This window comes from Gigantopelta aegis, chromosome 4 (genome assembly GCF_016097555.1).
Source record: "Gigantopelta aegis isolate Gae_Host chromosome 4, Gae_host_genome, whole genome shotgun sequence".
Taxonomy (NCBI): domain Eukaryota; kingdom Metazoa; phylum Mollusca; class Gastropoda; order Neomphalida; family Peltospiridae; genus Gigantopelta; species Gigantopelta aegis.
The window spans coordinates 19,088,166-19,111,224 of NC_054702.1; the positions used below are offsets into that span (position 1 = coordinate 19,088,166).

Below are 23,059 nucleotides of genomic sequence, written 5' to 3' on the forward strand. Positions count from 1 at the left end.
ACCGCCTACGTGAGGTAGGAATTCGTGCCAGACGTCCAGTTCGAGGTGTCATCTTAACACCACAACACCGTCGACTCCGACTGCAGTGGTGCCAGATTCATCGACAATGGCCTCAACTGCGATGGAGACAGGGTGTGGTTCAGTGACGAGTCCCGATTTCTGCTCCGACGTCATGATGGAAGATGTCGAGTGTATAGGCGTCGTGGTGAACGTTATGCGGCAAACTGCGTGCAGGAAGTGGACAGATTCGGCGGGGGTAGTGTCTGGTGTGGGCAGCCATGTCACACACTGGCAGAACTGACCTGGTCCACGTGCAGGGCGCCCCTGAATGCACAGGGCTACATTGACCAGATCCTCCGGCCACACATCGTTCCAGTTATGGCCAACGCCAACGCTTTGTTTCAACATGACAACGCCAGGCCTCACACAGCACGTCTCACAACGGCTTTCCTACAGAACAACAACATTAATGTCCTTCCTTGGCCATCGATATCACCGGATAGCACAAACCATTGAGCATCTGTTGGACGAGTATGGACCGACGCCTCCGACAGCGACAACCACAGCCCCAGACCCTGCCCGAGCACTCACTCAGCAGCCTTGCAGTCCGATCTGGGCCACCATCCCCCGGGACGTCCTCGTACTCTGGTCCGCTTCAATGGGCAGGCAGGTGCCAGGCAGTTGGCCACACGCGGAGGCCACCGACCCGGTATTGATTTCCAGATGACCTTGACCTTGGTGGTGTGTCCTATCACTTACTCGAGTCGGGACTAGACACGTGACCTTTATTGTTTGGTCAATGACTGAAAACATTGGAGAATTATCTACTCATATCTTCAATCAGTGAAATATATTCTCCAAATGTTACGACAATGTGGTTTTGCGTTTCTTCTTTTGAAGAGTATATATATATGTGTGTGTGTGTGTGTGTGTGTGTGTGTGTGTGTGTGTGTGTGTGTTTTGGTATCGCCAGTATCATATATTACGAATAAAAATTGTATTATGCGAGCCTCTGTTTTTTTCTTTCAGCGATCTCTTACAAGCAGCCCAAAAAAGAAAGTCTGAAAAGGAGAAAATAGCAATGACTCCTTTGACGATATATTCTCCGAGACCTGCCAAAAACCCAGTTTTCGCCCGATCAGTGACATCTCTGTGGTGGAGTCAGGCGGAGACCGCGTGGGGTAATCAACTGGTTGGAACCGACATGAAGGTTCCGTCACTACTCACCACGTGACCAGCTGGGGATGAATGACGTCATAGACAATAATCACGTGACTAATAATACTCAATGATGTAATAATACCGAAATTATTTTGTCATTATATTTTATTGATCAATGACATATTAGATAATGATCACGTGATTAAGTGACGTAATAATTTCAAGAACTGGCCAGACTTAAAAATTGGTTTGCTGTTTGCGAGGACTGTATTTGCAAAACCATCTATTAATTAAAAACATTTGTAATAAATGAAAAATATTATAAAATCTTATGTTGGTTTGTTTAATTGTGTGTGTGTGTGTGTGTGGGGGGGGGGGGGGGGTTAAGGTTTTTTTTTTATCTTTAGTTATTACTATTATCTATACTTGTTTGTCTCTGGGCTTTATTTATTTCTTGGTATATATGTATATCTGTTGTTTTGTTGTTATAATTCTCTTTAATAGGAATAAAGAATATATCTGAGGTAATCGAAATAGCAATACATGTATCCATTTTATTGGTCAAGTAGAGGTGACTGGCCACAACACGTCAATCGTCTCATGGCTGAACCACGACGGGTATTTAAAAGGCCGTGGTATGTACTATCCTGTCTGTCGGATGGTGCAAATAAAAGATCCTTTGCTACTAATGAAAAAATATAGAGGGTTTCCTCTCTAAGACTGTAAAAATGACTAAATGTGCTCTAGTGGTGTCTTTAAAGAAAACAAACCTTTAACCTGATGGCTGAAATAACCCGAATACACGGTAAACATAAAGTAGAAAAGTGTGATATCTCATTCGGCATTCTTCGGGTGACTTCGGTTATCAGACATAAGGCGTGATTCACAAAAACAGACCGAAACGCGGAAGTTTATGCTTGCAGTTTTAATCGCCAATACATCTGTCGTCTGACACAGTGGCGGTTACAGAAAATCCATTTAGTGAACCGGCCTCGGTGGCGTCGTGGCAGGCCATCGGTCTACAGGCTGGTAGGTACTGGGTTCGGATCCCAGTCGAGGCATGGGATTTTTAATCCAGATACCGACTCCAAACCGTGAGTGAGTGCTCCGCAAGGCTCAATGGGTAGGTGTAAACCACTTGCACCGACCAGTGATCCATAACTGGTTCAACAAAGGCCATGGTTTGTGCTATCCTGCCTGTGGGAAGCGCAAATAAAAGATCCCTTGTTGCCTGTCGTAAAAGAGTAGCCTATGTAGCGACAGCGGGTTTCCTCTCAAAATCTGTGTGGTCCTTAACCATATGTCTTACGCCATATAACCGTAAATAAAAATGTGTTGAGTGCGTCGTTAAATAAAACATTTCTTTCTTTTTTTTCCATTTAGTGTGTGTGTATGGGGGGGGGGGGGGAATGACATGAGGCGGCATGTCAAGAGAATTTTGGGGGAAGTTTGGATGGGATCGTAAAAAAATTTAAATAAAGAAACTTGACATTGGTAAAAATAATGCTATTGGATTATTTTTACACAATCAAAGACATCGTAAAAGACAAAGTGAGCGAATGGTGATGCAAAAACACTAGAAAACACTTTTGATTCGCATAAACGTAGCCATAGTCAACGTTTGTACTGAAACGCAAAAGCGCAATCCTCAGAGAAGCACGTGCATCATGGATTTCTGTAACTTTGGTGGGGCATAAAAGGCCACATCAGCAGTGATTCAAACAGAAGACCAGTGCGACGTAATGTTTTGACCCCACGTCACTTAGCGGAGCGTCTGCAGTGGTGCAGTAGAGGGTGAGATGGATGCACACGTATCTATAGACGACGAGGTGAACGTTATGCTCCAAACTGCGTCCAACAAATGGACCGTTTTGGTGGTGGCAGTGTCATGGTGTGGGCAGTAATCTTTCATTATGGTAGGAAGGCTCTTGTGCACGTGGCAGGTGCACTGATGGGCATCAGATATCGAGAAGATATCCTGCAGCACCACGTCATTCCGCAAATGAACATCAACGGTGGACGTTTCAGCATGCCAATGCCAGACCACATGTTGCACGTGCCAATCAGGAGTTTCTGCAGCGCTACAACGTCCAGACATTACCTTGGCCTGCCCGTTCGCAGGATTTAAACACAATAGAACATCTATGTGATGCACTAGATCAGCGTGCTTGCCGGAGGAACCCACCACCCCAGGCACTCCCGCAACGTCTTACGGCACTGCAGCATGAGTGGCAGAGCATTCCACAACGTATTGTGCAACGTTTGATTGCTTCCATTCGTCGCCGTTATCAAGCCGTCATTAGGGCTCGTGGTGGTCATAACCAATACTGCCATTTTGCCCACCCCTATATCACACATATGCCTGTGTACATGTTTCAGGTGGATTCCCAGAGATACTGTTTCGGACATGTACAGAGTAATCCCCTTCCCATGGCGTTTTGATCTTTGGTTGCTTGTATCATGTCTACCAGGGGTTTCTTTTAATTAAACTTTCAAAATCAATGTCAAGTTTCTTTTTTTGAAGAGTATATAATACAATTATAACTGTCGCAGAATTTAGGAGGGGGCGGGCCTCTGGCCCCTGTGAGGGCTATGTATGTCTTGATTGGTGTATTAGTTCATATATAACTGATTTAGTGACGCAATTTCCCTCAAGTGGGCAATCGTCCTTATTTCTGCAGTTGCACTTGTGCTCTGTTTGCTTGTTGCTGTCTTCGGCGATGATTTTTGCGTTGTGGTGTTGTATGATCGTATATATATATATATATATATATATATATATATATATATATATATATATATATATGATTTCTATATTTTCACTGTAGCTAAAGGTTTTCGCTGAATATCACTTTTATGGTTTCTGTAGATCTATATATTTCATTGCAATGTATATAATATTAACACAGATCATTGACCACCATATTGTATATAAACCAGCAGTCACGTTGAGGTAATGTGACAGACCTCAAGAAGAAAGCTTCCATCTGATTGGTTGTCATGACTTTGCAATACACACCTGTTTTCCTGATTTTGATGACGTATTTGTGAAATCTGCAGGTAAATCTACTTCGAAACTCATCGATATATTTATTGGCAGCGTCTATATTGTTTGAACAGCGGCAGAAATTTGGTGAGAAATGAAGTTCGTATACTGTTCAATGTTGGGAGACGGGATGGTTGGCAAGACATGCCTGACTACAAGTTACACCCAGCATGATTTTTCTGACATCTACATCTAAACAATATTCGAAAACCACGCAGGTATTTATTTTGTAAAATGTATATTCCAAGTTACGCATTTGTTTTTAAAAATGTTACATTAACATTTATATTTTTATATATTTCCAAGCGCCTGTGCACAGGTTTTCGAAGGTGTGTCGAAACCGACACCACTGCCCCCATCACCCAACCCCACCCCCAGTGCTCAAAGCAATTTTTTGTTGTTGTTTAATATGCATATACGGTATTACTGTCATTTGCCATGAAGAATTTTGTTTGTACGATGCAGAAAATTGCATTTCAAGATACCTAATTTTCAAAATGTTGCGAGGGAGCATGTTCCCAGAACCTTCTAGAATTAACGTAAACGCGTTGACAAACGAGTCCAAGCAGTTCAGCTACATTTTTAAATATAAAGTCATACATAGAGGTGCAGAAAGTACTCGCCCGCGAGTAAACATTCTGACTGATGAGTTAAACAAATGCAACTACCAGTCCAGCGGGCGATCTGGAGGTTTTTTTTGACCGAATTTTATTTATTTATTTTGTTATTTTATAATTGCATTGAGTCCGCTACTACGTATGTGTCATGCCAGAATTCCAAACCATTCAAACAAGCGGTTCAGAATGATGACGAAATACACTGATACCTAGTTCATCAACATTAACCTCGCGTGAAGCGCTCGCCAGATATTTTTAGAATTTGTATGCTCCCGAATAACACTATAAAAGGCGAAGTGTAATTGGTCGATATTTAAATTGTGCCGCCCGCCCCAGGCGGAATGTATGGCTGGGCGTGAATGTTTTAGTTTTTAATCATTTATGGTATATTAATATACTTTTAATTAATTGTTATAATAATATATATAGTGTGTTGAATTCTCCTCTTAGCAGTTTTAATTTTACCCGTTTTTTTTTAAATCAAACAGGTTTTGTATTAATTTGATCGGTCAATTTGTATTTATACAAAAAAAAAAAAACCTGACCGGTACTCGGAGCCACCCACTTGACGATTAGTGGTCCCCTGGGTGACACCGAGGATTATAACTTTGAGACGTGCTCATCAACCATATAACTGTTGCCAGTCTTTCAAAGAATTATGTTTCACCACCACTCCAGACGGCGGCTTGCGGGCTTATCATATCATACAATAAAAGGTAGTCTGCCAAAACGCATATTTGGGTGCGGTAAAAAGGTAGGAGGCCTCCCCCCCCCCCCGGAACGCCCCCCCATGGAAATCCCGGACTTACCATGTGGGGGCCTCCCCGCCGGTTGGATCAGCGCTCAATGCCGGTGGCGCGGTGCTCCCCGCTTTATAAAAATCCTTCATCCTCCAGGGCCTAACTAATATAATAAAAATATATATATATATATAAATATTATTGTAATTAAAACTATATAACTGTTCAATCTGCCCGATGGTGACCTACTAATTATACTAATAGAAAGATATAAGGCTTTTATTTACGGTGCTAATATAAAGTATGCTAGACCCCTAACTATAAAATTGAGACGCATCAAAAAGCCACTTTTGTTGGAATACAATCAGAGGCCGAAAGGTACCCTCGTCTGCCAAAACGTACCCAAAAAGTGAACAAATGACACAAACTGTAAAAGTATAAAATTGGAAACATTTGCCGAGAAAGTGAAATACGAACATTTTCAAATATCTATGTTGAAAACAACCTACACATGTCAAAGATTTCGGTTGGTCCAAAGATAAACCATCTACATCATTTTCACTCTAAACTATTCCCCGTTCAGTTAAGCCACCAGCCCGTAAAAGCATGTAATTGATTCGGTGAAGATATTCAACCAAAATGCCCCCTTTGTAAATATGGAATTTCTGTATGTACATTATTAGGTCAGCAGTGATTGGGTGGTGTATCATTTTGTCTGTTATTTGAACCACAGGAATATATGCCTTCTTAGTTCTTTTGTTGTGTGCTGTCCAGTAATTTGTACGTATAACGCATACACTTGTAATTGTCATTTCACGTGAAAATTGTTACGGTCAATAAAATGCAGAACATTAACTTGATGAAAAGTCGGTCTAAACATCATCCACTGGTTATGATTTGTGTCCATGTGGCCACTTATCAAGGTTGGTAGTGTGGACTACTTGTTTTGTATGATACTATTATATATATATATTATTTACTTCAAGATATTTCCAAATGGATTAATTATCCTTGAGACGTAGAAGTCGACGTTTGAATTATTGTTTTTGGTGATGTAAAACTTATATTGTTATTATTTCAACTTATTTTCGTGCTTATATCCAATTAAGGTTCAAGCACGCTGTCCTGGGCAAACACCTCAGCTAGATGGGCTGTCTATCCAGGACAGTGGGATAGTTGTTAGTTGGTTAGTGAGAGAGAATAGGGTGTAGTGGCCTTACACCTACCCACTGAGCCCTTAAGAACTTGCTCTGGGTTGGAGCCGGTACCAGGCTGCGAAACCTGTACCTACCAGCCTGTAGTCCGATGGCTTAACAACCGCGCCACCGAGGCTGGTTAAAACGTATAACATGGTAAAGTATTTGTTTTATAGGCACTGTGGTAACCATCTTGAATTGAAATAACGAAACAAATATGTTTGCATTAGCATGTGGTTGTGAAAATCTAATTCCCGTCACCCTAAAACCACATAGTTGAAATAATAATTATTGTTTTGAGGTCAAACAGAATGCATTATTTGGTTCATATTTATCTTGATGGATATTTTGATAGTCATCTTGGATTTTAATAATAATATAATATTCCAGTTAGCAAGTAGTTGCTATACACGAATTTCGTAACTTCCAAAACCTAGACACTAACTATTGTAGATGATATAAAATGAAAAAACAACAACAAACAAACAACAACAACTACTACATTTTATTCTTCGGGGAGTCGTATCGGTAGCCATCTTTGACGCAATGTGATGACTTAGATGGGTAGTTCAAAACGAATTCCATGACCCCTACGACCCAGAAATATAATAGTAATATAGTAATCCAAGGTATTGTCAGTTTTATGTTTTGGCGGTCACTTGAAAAAACATCTGGTTGTCAAAACTTAATCATTTTAAACATTAAGTACGCTCAAGCACTACCTGATTAACATTTGGTTGTCAAAACTTGATAGTTTTAAAAATTGAGGACACTCAAGCACTATTTGCACATATTAACAGATCGTATTTTTTCTTAGTTTTGTTTTACCGGAATGTAAATGAAAGAAGAGAAGTCGCAAGTTTGTAATGTAGGTTCTTGTATTTTAATTTCGAACATTAAACATGATTAACAAATTAACAACATGGTGATACAGATAAAATATATATGTCTAAGCTCTTAGGGGAACGATAGAGTTGACATTGCGACTGAGACCTCGAGGGTCTCCCCTTGGGTCCCACCTTCCCGGTCTATCTCTGTGTCTCTATGTATCTGTTCATGTATGGAAAAACGAATATTTATAAGATAGATGTTTGTTGATTCGTAATTGTCATGGGTTTTAATCCTTAGCTGATAAGCTGGTGGCAACAATTAAAAACCAGAATGTTCTTAATTGCTGAAATGTAGTTTCACACTAATTGCACTGATTGCCTTCCCCTAATGAACTAATGCCTAAGTTATTGCGTAAATGCAGGTAACACAGTAACAATTAATTGGATCGTATTTACACAGCTAACTATATATAATTTCCATTTGAATATACAGTAGTTGTAAATGTTCCACTATGATAATATAAACAGAATATGGCTACAGGGCACTCGAGCTAGCCACGGGGCTATCTGATTTAATAATAATAAAAACATTCTTGTGTGAACCGTATATGTGCAATGTTGTTGTTAGTGTACGTAGTTAGAATACACTAAAAGGTATTAAAATTGCTGCTTGATACATATCTATGCATACTAGATTAAGGGAAAATAAATAATCTAAAAGATGGGATTAATTAAAATTTTAGGTAAGGAACGTTTGAAGCCTGTTTTATGTAAAATGTGGTGCCGATTCCTAAAGTAACCCCATGTAAGACAAAAGTTCGATTTTGGCCACTTTTGGGTCAAATATGGCCCAAATCAGATATTTATTACACGACCGTATAAATGTGACCAAATGTTTGCTGCGTTGATCTAACCGTTATGCTTTGTCCAGACCTTGACCATAGAATAATACTGTAAAATATTTATAAAATTGATAAATATATTAATCCGTATAATAAATCACAGGTTTTAGCCATAGTTTGTTTTTAAAATGTGGAGAATTTTGACCCATGTGGGGTCAATAAGATTGCTTTTATTGGAATCAGAACCCAATTTTACATAAAGTAGGCTTGTCAAACCTACCTTAGAAAAAATCTTCATTAAAGCCACCTACCTCTTGGAATAAAAACTGATTTTTGGTTCGTAAAAAATAGAATGATATGGAATATCATGCAACAGAAACTCTCAAAAACCAAAAAAAAAAAAAAACACACACCAAAAAACCCCATCGCACCCTATCTTGACGTAATGGAGTCAACGATCGTTTAAAATGGCGTGCGTGGAATATATCATGGAATGTTATAGAAGAAACCATCCCTTCTATGTTGCTATGGAGCTGCAGATAGTTCGCAGTTAGACGTTCGCAGTTACCTACTTACACAGAAAGAAAAAAAACCTTGTTGACAACACCTCCACACACTTTAATTATTACTTTCTAAGATATGGCTATTTGGATATTTGGGAATAAAGCGAGAGAGAGAGAGAGAGAGAGAGAGAGAGAGAGAGAGAGAGAGAGAGAGAGAGAGAGAGAGATTTGGGTGGGTGGAGGGACGAGAGAGAGACTGTGGCATCAAATGAGAGAGAGGGATTTGTTGGTGGGAATTATTTGGAGCTAACTATACAAAAACAATTCCGGACCTGCTCCGCACGCTGTCCTGGGCACACACTTCAGCTATCTGGGCTGTCTGTCCAGGACAGTGGGTTTGTTGTTAGTTGGTTAGTGGTTAGTGAGAAAGAAGAGGGTGTAGTGGCCTTACACCTACCCATTGAGCCCTTAAGAACTCGCTCTGGGTTGGAGCCGGTACCGGGATACGAACCCTGTACCTACCAGCCTGTAGTCCGATGGCTTAACCACGACGCCACCGAGGCCGGTTTTTTATGGCAAACATTGCGTTCTTTGCCTGTGAAACCGACTAATCATTGGTCGAGATCGGTTGTCTGTCACGCCGTACGGAGAGATTTATTATATAAAGGATGGTCACAATAGGCAAGCACCTATCGCAGTTGAAAAGACAAGGATTGGGATGTGGAGATGGACCCACAAAATTAATATGGTGATTGAAGTTAAATGTAAAACACAATAAAAATAAAGCAGTGGAATAGAAAAAAGACAAAATAATATAACATCTACCACGGACTGCAATGGCAGCACATGGTTAAGTCCAAACAAAATGATTTTCTGGTCTTTAGTCAGCGTGCGTGTTGATATTTACCTTGCGCGTCAACATTTTTTTTTAATTTCCCGCGGTATGACGCTAGTTTTTGTAGGAGTAACTTGTGGGTTGTACAGAACATCTTGTGCTACTGTTTATGAAACCAAGGCAAAGGCGGGAGCACCATGGCCATGGACTAAGGCAGATGAGGACGTAAAAAAAATATAAATGTACCGACCATTTCTGTGCAATCCATGCTTTAAAAAAAGCAGAAAAAAAAAGCCGCATCACCGCATCAATTCTGAGACTTTGGTCTGACCAGACCGAAGGGGTTTTTTTCGGCCTAAAAGAGAAACGAACCCGGCGACTCATAACACTCCGTGAAAGAATACTTCACCAGAGGGCACTGCATTACGTTCTATACTGTATTTTAAATGTCCTGTATTTCTGCTTGTTTTAGTTTTTCAGTTCCTCTCACGGTTGGGGGTGAAGACTTTGTTATCAGTCTGTTTGATACGGCTGGACAGGTAACTATTGAAGTCAACACGTGTACAAATACGCACGAGCGTGAAGTTAGTGTGTCTGTGGTAACTAGTTTTATCAACGAAAACAACAACAAATAAGGAATCAACAAAATATCTAAAAAAAATTACAACTTAGCACAGTTTTAATTAATATACTTATTTCTTGTGCAACGTGGTTATTTTGATATTTGAAATATATATATATATATATATAGTAGTCGTTTTCGAGTTGAAAGGCTATTTTAAACATACACTTTTTAACATATATATCCTGTGTATATGTACTAGTATGTTCGTATATAATATATAGTACGATATATATATATATATATATATATATATATTACGCGAGGTAGGTGTAGGTATAGGTATGTAACGAGCTTGTCCTCGAAACGAGTGTCAGGATTTGCGTATTGTCCCAGCGAGAGCGAGGGTAATACATGAATCCTGACACTAGTTTCGTAAATTCAGTACGACTTGCACGCGAGTGTAATAATTTCTTTATCCTCTGCGTGTGCTGTAACCTCACTGTGGTGCAGGGGTGTAACATTCTCTTTGAGAATGGCCAATACAGACAGATTGAAATTTAGAGTAAAAGTCAATATCTATCTGTGATATTTGTATTTTTGCACAGTTCTTTACACTGTTTTTATTTAAATCTTGAATTTTTATATTGATGTTGATCATCACCTTATTTGTTTGCATTACCATAGTTTGACACTCAATAGCCGATGTATTTTTCGTGCTGGGGTGTCGTTAAACATTCATTCATTCATTCATTCATTTCATTCATTCATTCATTTCTTTATTATCCATATTATTATTGTTGTTTTGTTTATGAATAACAAGACCCAACTCAAAATTCAATTTGAAATATGACGTCATTTCATCGACTCCTTCTAGTTGTGGCTGAAACATTCTGAGTTGAATACCAAATTCCATACGTTCTGTCAAATATAAATGAACTATCCCGAGTTTGTTGCTTTTATAACTATTTTCCGACTAATTGAGCCTTTTTAACGATTGAAATTACACTTTAAATACATTTTCCTTTGTTAGAACATCACTATCTCTGTATCCTGTGTGTTTCTAAGTATCTAATCTTTGTCCTAGCTTAAACTTTAATTTTATTTCCTAATAATTTGTTTTCGTACGTACGAAATTACTTGGAGAAAAAAAAAGGTAGTGTGGACTACAACAAACGTCAGAATGTCCAGAAACATGCTGAATATATAGACACTGATATTCTAGACAAGAAAATATATTGCATGTATAATAGTAGTGGTTAAAAAGGCTCTACTAGCCGATAACATGTTAAATAGCAAAAAAACTCGTGACAGTTCCTGTTACGTGTCAGTGGTATAGCGCTGCCAATGTTTATAAATACATTCATGTTTCCTTACAGTCGCCAATCCTAATACCAACGGGTAAAGTTGGTATAATGACGAATGATGATTCCAAGAGGGGTAGTTATAGCTGACCGTGGACCCACTATAACCTTCTTGGTCCCCTAGGGATTATACATTACGAGTATCTATCCAGCAATCGCTGTGTATGATATGAGGACTAGTTGGATTTCTATATATTGCGAGTTACCATAGGAGAAATAATTAATGTGTGTGGCTAAAAATACTGTATGCAATATATTAACCAAGCTGGGATGTTTTTGCACAGAATTGTAGTATTTAGTTTTACTAGTGTTCCATATATAATTTAAATACAAATGTCTCATACATTGGTACTGGGTGAAGCAAAACTACATACATGTATTGCCCTGATAAAACATGTTTGTGCATGTACAACAATGCCACATTTATCACCAATAGCAACACATGCGGAATTAACTGTTCTCTTATAACTTGGGTCACTTCGAACTTTAACCCAGCCGGATGTTATGTGGTATAGTGCTACCTCTAACCATTAAAGTATATTCTTACTGGCATGACCACTCCATAATATTCTGTCCAAACAACATTATTATTTCCGTATTAGTATAATCTTCAGGGCCGTAGCTTAGAAAAGGGTTGGGGTATTGGTATTGATGTTTCAAGTATGTAACCTTCCTGAAATGGCTGCAAAATGGTATTTCAGAGTCTCTAGATTTCCTTTAGCCTCTAGTGTCTTGCGCCTTCTATACTCGTTCGTTCCAAGAATTCATCTGACGACCACTTCAACGACAACAACCAATCAGTAAAACATAATTTAAAAAGAAATGTTATTTGATTTGTAGAAGTTATCTCATCAGGGTAATGGTGTTCAGGGACTGCTGAGTACATTCAAAACGTTTTATGGTGACATTTGGAGGCTATATCTACTAAATACGACGTAGCACTGACCACAATAATGGCTGATGCTATCCCATATTTTGGACATGTGCATACTATTTCATTTCTTTGTTGAAACTTTTACTTTTTTTATGAAGTGACGGACTTGATAGATGTGGTGGCAGTCCTCATAACGGGTGCCACCGGTGGGGCAGGATATGCTCACCTTTCGCCAACACCTGATATTTGCCAAATTAATTCAGTATACTGTACGTACATGCAATTATTACATTTAATTGTTAAAAAGCTATAATTGCATTAAAGTAGCCTCACCGCCCATTTTGTTAAGCAAATACCCTTAGTTATTGGTAGGAGAAAGAACTTACATTTAAAACATAGTTCAAAGATTTGTTTTAAATTGAAACAACTAAACTTTGTGAATTTTAGATGATGGATTATATAAGAAATTTATGTGGTTTGGATTTGTTTTCATGCATATGTCAAGAATAGAAATAATGAATAGGTATTAAATGTAAGTTTGGCAACCAACTTAGGCGTTAAATAATGAACACGCTCCATATTCATAAACGTATACTAGGTCAAAGTATGACACATATACGTTGACCTAAGTCCGTTTAGGAATACGGAGCCGTAACTATAGTTGCAACCTACGTCATAGAGGTTCGTCTAACAAGCGGACAAGAAGGTTTATATTACAGCAATATACATTTGTGCTGAATATTCATTGTGTTGTTATTCAACAAAATAATGCACGCATTAAACACACTATACACTTTGATTTTTGCGTGTGTTAGAACCGTGTCATTAAATGTCTCATTATTTAAAAACTTCGATAAAGTTATTTTAGCAGTTGTGTGTGTGTATACACTACACTAGAGTCTTAAAATTATTTTACTATATCAGATAGAAGTGTTTTAAATAAAAACAGAAAAGGTAAGGCATTCTTTGAAACGAGTTTAACACGCGTAAAGGTAATAATACTGTGTATTTGATGTGTCAATGTTGTTGTTGGTTTTTTTTAGTAATTAATGAAATTAGCTAAAGTCTGGAAGCAAACATTTAGTCCACGTATTAGTAAAGGCCATCCTGTATGATGTAGGTTGAGTTGAGTGCTCGATTGAGGTGCTTGCGTCGCAGGATCGAACCATCTCGGAGAATCTATTCAACTGATTTGGGGGGGTTTTCTCGTTCCAACTAGTGCACCACAACTGGTTAAAGGTATTGGTATGGGCTTTCCTGTCTGTGGGAAAGTGCATATAAAACATCCCTTGCAGCGTTAGGAAAACTGTAGCGGGTTTCCTCTGATGACTACGAGTCAGAATTACCAAATGTTTGACATCCAATAGCCAATAATTAACTAATCAATGTGCTCTAGTGGTGTCGTTAAACAAAACAAACTTTTGATGTAGGTTGACGGTCTTGCTTACAAATCTAGGCTAAAACCAAAATCACGGATAACAGTTGTACAGGTCAGTAGGTGAACTGTCAACCAAACACCTGACCAGGTATGGTCACATTGCCAGAAGATCACTTCCTTTACCAGAACTGACAGATGACAAGTTGTGAGGCTACTTCAGTGGCAGAATGTCATCTTGCCTGTGGGAATTGCGAGCCCTGCTGATTCTGGTCGACACAGGTGGCGCAGTAGTCAAGTCATCGGCTGACAGGTGCTGGGTTCGCATCCCAGAGTGACTTCACCGCTCAGCGTTACCGTAAATCCTTGAATAGAAGTCCAGGCTTCTAAAACAAATTATTTTTATTTATTTTATTTTATTTTATTTTATTTTATTTTATTTTATTTTATTTTATTTTATTTATTATTTTTATTTATTCATTTATTTATTCATTCATTTTTATTTTATTTTTTATTTTTTAATTATTATTATTATTATTATTTTATTTTTTTCGCTGTTTGCGAAGCTCTCAGAACCGGTCTCTATTCAAGGTAAGCTTCTATTTTTTTTATGCAATATTTTCAAACGTTACCGGTTGTTTGGGGTTGTTGGGTTTTTTTTAAATCGCTTATCTTGATCGTGAACCAAAGTATAAATTAAATTTAAATCCACAGACCTATTTCACAAACCACAAATAACTAAACATACACACACTCATGCAGACACACACAGACTTGCATGCACACAAATGTGTTTGTCCAGGACAGGGGTTAATGAGTCTAGACTTTGAGCCTCCTCATAGAGCTGTTAATCTCAATCAGGGTGCAAGCCGGTACCGGATACGAGCCCACAAACCACCGACCTTAAAGCTGACTACCAGCCTCGGTGATGTCGTGCTTAAGCCATCAGACATAAGGCTGGTAGGTACAGGGTTCGCAGCCAGGTACCGGATCCCACCCAGAACGAGTTTTAACGACTCAATGTAAGACCACTACACAATCTTTTCTCTCACTAACCACTATAACAACTAACCCACTGTCCTGGACAGACAACCCCATATCGTATGGGCTCCCATTTTTATTGGGGGGGGGGGGGGGAGGCAGGCTGATTTTTGCCCGAATTAAACAAAAGTGCCCGAATCTGGATTACAACATTTATTCATAATTTATTAGCATTACTGCCAAACAGCTACATAGGGTTGCAAACGGATCGCCACATATTTTTACATGGACTACAACTAATATTGTGGGTAGAATGATGAAAATACACATGGTCAAAAGTGTTCAGGCCAGCTTATTTTGCCCGAATTTCTCAATTGTTTTTGCCTTAATTTGATGATTTTCTCCAGGACTGCCCTCAGAATTGGTTGTAATCCATATGAAATGCGTAGTGATTCGTTTGCAACCCTATATAGCATGGTAGTAATGCAAATATGAATAAGTGTTGTTATTCAGATTCGGGCATTTTCTTTTAATTATGGCAAAATCTAGCCTCCCCTACCCTACATAAATGGGAGCGCGTACGCCTATGCGTTTGTTATCCAACGCAGGCACACATGCTTAAAAGGTGATAAAGGTGTAAGCTGTTTAATGTGAAAGTATAGAAGAAAAACGTCTTTATTTTCAGGATAGTATCTTGCCTAAGTTAAGTATGAGAGCAATAAAAGTATCATGGAACAGTAATATTTTTCTAGCTAGACCAAAAGGGCACTTCTTGGTATTTTTAAGGGGGTAGGGGCATACGAGAGCGTTTAATGAACCATAGATAGATATGTAATTACAAGCGGCCAGTGAACGAAATATCTTCTTTTTTTCCCCCTGCCCATTACGCAACTGATCGTATTGGAATTAGAAAATAACAATATATAAAACAAATATTTAAATGCATCCGCGAAAATTATAAGTGCGAAATCGCTGTTGTTTTTCAAAATCGGGAACATATCCACCCGCAAAAATAAAATCACCCATATTATAGTTCACATACTATTTATTGCACATTTCCTAGGCCTGTTTACGACTTCGATGTGCATGGTGTCATAAGCAGACGACCGTTTCCTTGGCTATGGAGACCGGCCTCGGTGGCGTCGTGGTTAGCCATCGGTCTACAGGCTGGTAGGTACTGGGTTCGGATCCCAGTCGAGGCATGGTTTTTTTAAATCCAAATACCGACTCCAAACCCTGAGTGAGTGCTCCGCAAGGCTCAATGGGTAGGTGTAAACCACTTGCACCGACCGGTGATCCATAACTGGTTCAACAAAGGCCATGGTTTGTGCTATCCTGCCTGTGGGAAGCGCAAATAAAAGATCCCTTGCTGCCTGTCGTAAAAGAGTAGCCTATGTGGAGACAGCGGGTTTCCTCTCAAAATCTGTGTGTGATAGGATGTTCTCAAGGCTGCGTTAAACGAATGCAATAGGGTGTTCTCAAGCCTGCGTTAAACGAATGTGATAGGATGTTCTCAAGCCTGTGTTAAAGGAATTTGATACGATGTTCTCAAGGCTGTGTTAAAGGAATGTGATAGGATGTTCTCAAGGCTGCGTTAAAGGAATGTGATAGGATGTTCTCAAGGCTGCGTTAAAGGAATGTGATAGGGTGTTCTCAAGCCTGCGTTAAAGGAATGCGATAGGGTGTTCTCAAGCCTGCGTTAAAGGAATGTGATAGGGCGTTCTCAAGGCTGCGTTAAAGGAATGTGATACGGCGTTCTCAAACCTGCGTTAAAGGAATGTAATAGGGTGTTCTCAAACCTGCGTTAAAGGAATGTGATAGGGTGTTCTCAAGCCTGCGTTAAAGGTATGTCTGTCAACGCGTTAGTAGTGCTCGCGATCTAACCGATGTACTAAATCTGAACGAACAAATAATATTCCTTTATCAAAATCGTATCAAAAGGCAGGGTCGAATGGATGTTAGTCAAAGTTGCCAGTGATTGCTTCCAAGATACACTACCAGGTGCTCGTCGTTAAGAGGACTGCCACTCCTATAAACCCAGTCCAGCTGGGCCTACGCGATGAAAAGCCCAGTTGACCTGTTGGTCAGGTTCTTGTTCGAAGTGGTCGTTCTTCTCGATAATAACTGTTAATTGTATGCTAAAAGCAGTTAGCGCACGAAGATATTTAAATGCCATGCTCATTTAAGTTTTGCTAAATGTTTAGCGATGGTGACCAGAGTTACCCGAAGAAAACCATAAATTATACAGTCTGTGTATATATTTTAGTTTTGTAAGTCAGCGGACGCGCTCAAAATTTACGTTAGCCATCTTACGTATGGCGTATGAATTCATGTGCAATATAATCATACACTGACATAACAAAACTTGACCATAGGCGAAAAACTTCATAAACTATAAACAATAAAATAAAACAATTATAACAGAAAACTTATTGTCGATTACCACCAATTTTGAGATATATCGTGTGGCCCGAAAAATACTTTTTAAATAGAAGTTTGTTTTGTTTAACGACACCACTGGAGCACATTAATCATCGGCTATTGAATGTCAAACAGTTAACCTTCTTGGTTAGTCATAGATTACAGAACTAATCTGTCAAAGTTTGTTTCTAAATCCTTCAATATTCGTTTTTCGCCCCATCCTTTTTTGGTAAAATAAACATCAGTGATAGCTGTCACATTACCGAACACCATTTCGAAAACTTCTGGGAGTAATCTGTAGTATTTCTATCAGAGACTTTCCAGTGAAAATAAGTCATTAACCTTCTTGATAACATATACTAGTAGTTAGTTACAAAACTAATCTTCCAAAGAGTTTGTTTCAGTCCTTCAATATCCGTTTTCGTCCCCATCCTTTTGTAGTAAAACAAACTTCAATGATATCTGTTACCCTCACCAAACATCAGTTAAGCAAATTTACAATATCAGAGACGTTCCAATGAAAATAAGTCGAAACATAATTTGACTAACATATGTCTCTGTGTGTCTTGGACTAGTAAGGCCTTTTGAACGACTAAAATTACATATTAAATTGTTTTTCTTGTTTAGTTTAGCGATGTTTCTGTATTTAGTGTATTGCTGGTCGTCCTAATGTTTGTAGTAGCTTAAACTTGTTTCTATTTCCTAATAATATATATAAAAAAAATTCGTTCGTACGAATGTATTAGGAAATAAAACCTAGTTTAGATTACTACAAACATTAGAACAACTAGAAACACATTGGATATACAGACAACGATAGTTTAAACAAGAAAACACGTGTAATGGTAGTCATTAAAAAGACTCTACTAATCGGTGATGTGTTACAATAATTGCAAACTCATGACAGTCTCTTTAAAATACATATTTTAGTCAATATTTACACGTTTAAAGGGACTATCCAGAGTTTGGTGTCAGCGTTAAGTTGTCGACTATTAAAGACGTTTTAATGACTAAAATGACATACCAAATAAAAAAAATCGGCATAAAATATCAGTCGTTGTATTGTAAACGTGTTTCTGATCGTTCTAGTGTTTGTACGGTACTTTATTTTATTTTTAAAATATATTTTTCATGTGAAAGTTTTGAGACAAAATCCAGTTTAGGCTATTTACAAAAAGTAGAATGATCAGAAACACATTAATTCAATATACGCAGACTGATATTCTAAACAATAAACTATATTTAGTATGTAATTTTGTATTTAAAATATGTTATTAGTCGAAAACATTTTACAATGACAGCAAACTTAGGACAGTATCTTTAAAGCTAATAGGTGTACCTTATTTTGTGGACGTAATTCCCTCCATTTTGTACACGCGCACATGCACAATAATTTATAATACACGTAGTACAATAAAATCGCGCTTGAGTACACGTAAATCATGCTGTCAAACTTTTGTTTAAATTAATATAGAATTTCCTCGAGTTTAACGTTTTGAGGGTTATAATAAATAGCTTTAGTGTGCCAAGTAAATGTACAGTAAAGTACTCTTATAAAAAAACCCGGGAGGGACCATGATAGTTAGTTCGTTATACCAGTAGTTCGTTGTACACATTTACAAAAGGTGGTCATTAATATATAGGGAGATACAACGGGACTTTACAGTCAGTTCGTTCTATGCAATAGTTCGTTCTAAGCATGTTCGTTATAAGTGTAGTATTCATTTATAATTCATTAGATAACTTAAGTCCTATTCAACATTATACCAAACCGTTTTTTTGGGTGGGTTTTTTTGCATATTGCATATGCTTCTTTTGAAATTCCTGGAATGAAAAAGTGAAAACTGAATTAGCATTATTATGACCCATTACTGCATACAAACAACAGACATAATAAACATCAAGGAGCTGATTTTATAGGTGTAAAAGTTTCATTTTTCAAACATATTACCATACAATTAAAAGAAACTTTGAAACAGACTATAGCCCTTGTCTGGCATCTTTACACCTGACGAGTGTGCTTACAGCACCCAGGTGTAATAATACGTTCAAGGTGTCAGTCGTAACCGATGTCATGTAGTCTGTTTCAAGTTTTCTATCTTTATATGGTACTTTCTTTAAAAAAATGGATACGTACCATCTTTAAAAGGTATGTTTTTATCTTTGTTATGACTTTTGTCTATACAGAGTTATAGATCATCATAATGTGAATACAGTGTTCAGATTTTCAGTACAAAAATTATCATTGATCTTATGTGAATTAGCAAAAAACATTTGTGTATAATTTTGATTAGTACTTTAGACAAACAAAACGTCGAACCTTATAATCCACAATACTGTCTTTAACATTGTTCCGTATCTATCATTATATATATATATATATTTTTTTTTAAACACACTCTAATGACCGTTATATAATTGTTTCTTTTCAAGCGTGGCTATGAACGCATACGTGCGTACACCTACAAAGAGTGCGATGTACTGGTCATCTGTTTCTCTGTCTGCGAGCGGGAATCCTTCTGCAGCGTGAGTGAGGTGTGGCTGCCAGAGGCGAGGCTCTACACAAAGAAAAAGCGCCCAGTTATTCTCGTCGGCACCCAGACGGATTTGCGTCGAGGCGACGCCGACGAGGTGACGGAGGAAGAAGGCGCCAAGATGGCCAAACAGATTGGCGCCGACTGCTACCTGGAGTGTTCAGCGCGGAACCACGAGGGCACGAAGCCCATTTTCCAGCACATGGTCTTCTCAGCACTCAAGTTCAGAAAAAGACAAAACATCATCAAGAAATTCTTCTTTGATCGTCTTTATGGTTTAAAGCGGGCATTCCTGACTTAATAGCCGCTGTAACATGTTTTCAGTTAAAGGTACCATATCAAAGCTGCATACACACTCTAATGACCATTATATAATGGTTTCTTTTCAAGCGTGGCTACGAACGCATACGTGCGTACAGCTACAAAGAGTGCGATGTACCGGTCATCTGTTTCTCTGTCTGCAAGCGGGAATCCTCCTGCAGCGTGAGCAAGGTGTGGCTGCCAGAGGCGAGGCGCTACACAAAGAAAAAGCGCCCAGTTATTCTCGTCGGCACCCAGACGGATTTGCGTCGAGGCGACGCCGACGAGGTAACGGAGGAAGAAGGCGCCAAGATGGCCAAACAGATTGGCGCCGACTGCTACCTGGAGTGTTCAACGCGGAAACCACGAGGGCACGGAGCCCATTTTTTAGCACATGGTCTTCTCAGCACTCAAGTTCAGAAAAAGACAAAAAACATCATCAAGAAATTCTTCTTTGATCGTCTTTATGGTTTAAAGCGGGCATTCCTGACTTAATAGCCGCTGTAACATGTTTTCAGTTAAAGGTACTATATCAAAGCTGCATACCGTACATATAATGTCGATTGGTCTCACAGCTCATATTTTAAAATTTTCTTTGGGTTTTAAATACTTTTAAAAAACATTCTTCGAGTCTTATTTTTACCACAAACATTTTCAGGTTTCTCTCTTTTTTTAACTTATTTTTTTAAAATTTTAAATGACCATTTTGAATGAAGATCAAATTTCAATATAATATATATTTTAAGAAATTATAAGGAAAAAAAAAAAAAAATTCATCGATGGTCTCGGAGTTGAAGGTAACGCTGTTGACATTGCATAATGTAAATTACCCTATACCATTTTCGGTAGGGATGATGTTGTCACTTTAAAATTGTCCACAGTTTGTCATATTATGTAGCCATTTAATACAACTGGATGTTTTAATTAGCATAAAAGTTGTGTTGCGGTATTGACACACAATAAATATACGCTTTAAATACGCTGAACGTACTTCATAAAATGGCTTCCAGTAACTTTTGTCGCATCAAATAATGAGGGTGGTCAAATGATCTCTTAAAATTACAGCCAAGATGTGAAAGTTATAAATTAAAATAGTAGTAGTAGTAGTAGTTGTGTGTGTGTGTGTGTGTGTGTGTGTGTGTGTTATTTTTTACAGCCACTGTAATTAAATTTTAAAAGTATGCAACCATTTGGACTCGTCAAGGTAATTTCTACATTCGACTCAACCGGTGCAACTCTCCAGAAGTGAAAACATAAAACAAAATTTTGCTTTAACCGCTAAAGGATTCGATACAATAATATTTCTACTCAAGGAAGTTTGTAACATTGATACTTGACTATAATTATATACTTTTCTTACATGAGAATGTTTCACGTAAAAACAAACTTCTATTTCATTTGTTTATGGTTGTATTATATTGGTTGTTATGGTAAATCGAGGCAAAAGTTGTTCGTAACTAACAAAAATAAAGGAGTGGCTGTTTAACCGAAGTGGCAGAACTTTGGCCTATGTCAGAACAAAACTAAGTCATAACTGTTTGTGGCCAACAATTCACTGAACTCTGCCTTGTATGTTTATTGTCGTTGTGATTTTGTAGTCTTTGTGCAAATTTTCAGAATAAAAAAACAAACATTATCAAAGTTTGAAGATAACTGTCAAACTATGAATATAAACTTGCCGTAATTGAGCCCATATATTTGGTTGCCTGAAAACACATTTGCCGAACAAAATGGCACTGTTTCATATGACAATATATGAGGGTGGATTTAAAATTTGTAGCCTTCAAATATAGTCTTTCAGAATGTAAATTGCTCACGTATTTGTTTTTCCATTATCTCACCTTTAACCTCAAAGCACTTTCTCCATTGATGTTGCCGCTTTGTTATTCCTTCTCTGTAAAACTCATCATCTAGCCCAAACGCCCCACAGCCACACCCACACATCGATCAGCGCATCGTCATATAGATGGCATTGGAGATGAGGGATGACATAAATGTCTGATGGTGCTAGATCAGAAGAATAAAACAACTCATGAGGGAATACTTCTAAGCCACCATCTCCAGCTGTAGTAACAGCCACTTGTTTTATCTGCACGGGTGTGTTGTCCTGAAGTAGAAAGCATCCCTTCTCGAAGCTTTCGTCGACGATTGTCACAGCTTCTCTTGGCTGATGTACCTCATTCGCTTAGTATTGCCAGCATCCCTTCTTGGAGCTTTCAACGACGATTGTCCTTCATAGCTTCTCTCGGCTGATGTACTTCAGTCGCTTAGTATTGCTAGCATCCCTTCTTGGAGCTTTCGTCGACGATTGTCCTTCATAGCTTCTCTCGGCTGATGTACTTCAGTCGCTTAGTATTGCCAGCATCCCTTCTTGGAGCTTTCGTCGACGATTGTCGTTCATAACTTCTCTCGGCTGATGTACTTCAGTCGCTTAGTATTGCCAGCATCCCTTCTTGGAGCTTTCGTCGACGATTGTCGTTCATAGCTTCTCTCGGCTGATGTACTTCAGTCGCTTAGTATTGCCAGCATCCCTCCTTGGAGCTTTCGTCGACGATTGTCACAGCTTCTCCCGGCTGATGTACCTCAGTCGCTTAGTATTGCCAGCATCCCTTCTTGGAGCTTTCGTCGACGATTGTTCTTCATAGCTTCTCTCGGCTGATGTACTTCAATCGCTTAGTATTGCCAGCATCCCTTCTTGGAGCTTTCGTCGACGATTGTCCTTCATAGCTTCTCTCGGCTGATGTACCTCAGTCTCTTAGTACTGCCAGAATCCCTTCTTGGAGCTTTCGTCGACGATTATCCTTCATAGCTTCTCTCGGCTGATGTACTTCAGTCGCTTAGTATTGCCAGCATCCCTTCTTGGAGCTTTCGTCGACGA

The 23,059-nt window shown here is 38.6% G+C and overlaps 2 protein-coding genes across 2 annotated transcripts in view; both read left to right on the plus strand.

Annotated features, from left to right (window-relative positions):
- Positions 1-1,483, plus strand: part of LOC121369646 (leucine-rich repeat-containing protein 74A-like) — a 70,620-nt gene extending 69,137 nt beyond the window's left edge. Inside the window, exon 14 of the mRNA XM_041494688.1 lies at positions 1,030-1,483. Within this exon, the coding sequence (XP_041350622.1) occupies positions 1,030-1,234 (205 nt within the window). The 3' untranslated portion in view covers positions 1,235-1,483. The remainder of the gene's footprint in view (positions 1-1,029) is intronic.
- A 2,818-nt stretch (positions 1,484-4,301) lies between these two features.
- Positions 4,302-20,676, plus strand: LOC121369732 (cell division control protein 42 homolog). The gene is given in 4 exon segments (XM_041494788.1): positions 4,302-4,425; positions 10,251-10,309; positions 19,781-20,167; positions 20,272-20,676. Coding segments are annotated over 4 exon segments (975 nt in total).
- The last annotated feature ends 2,383 nt before the right edge of the window (positions 20,677-23,059 follow it).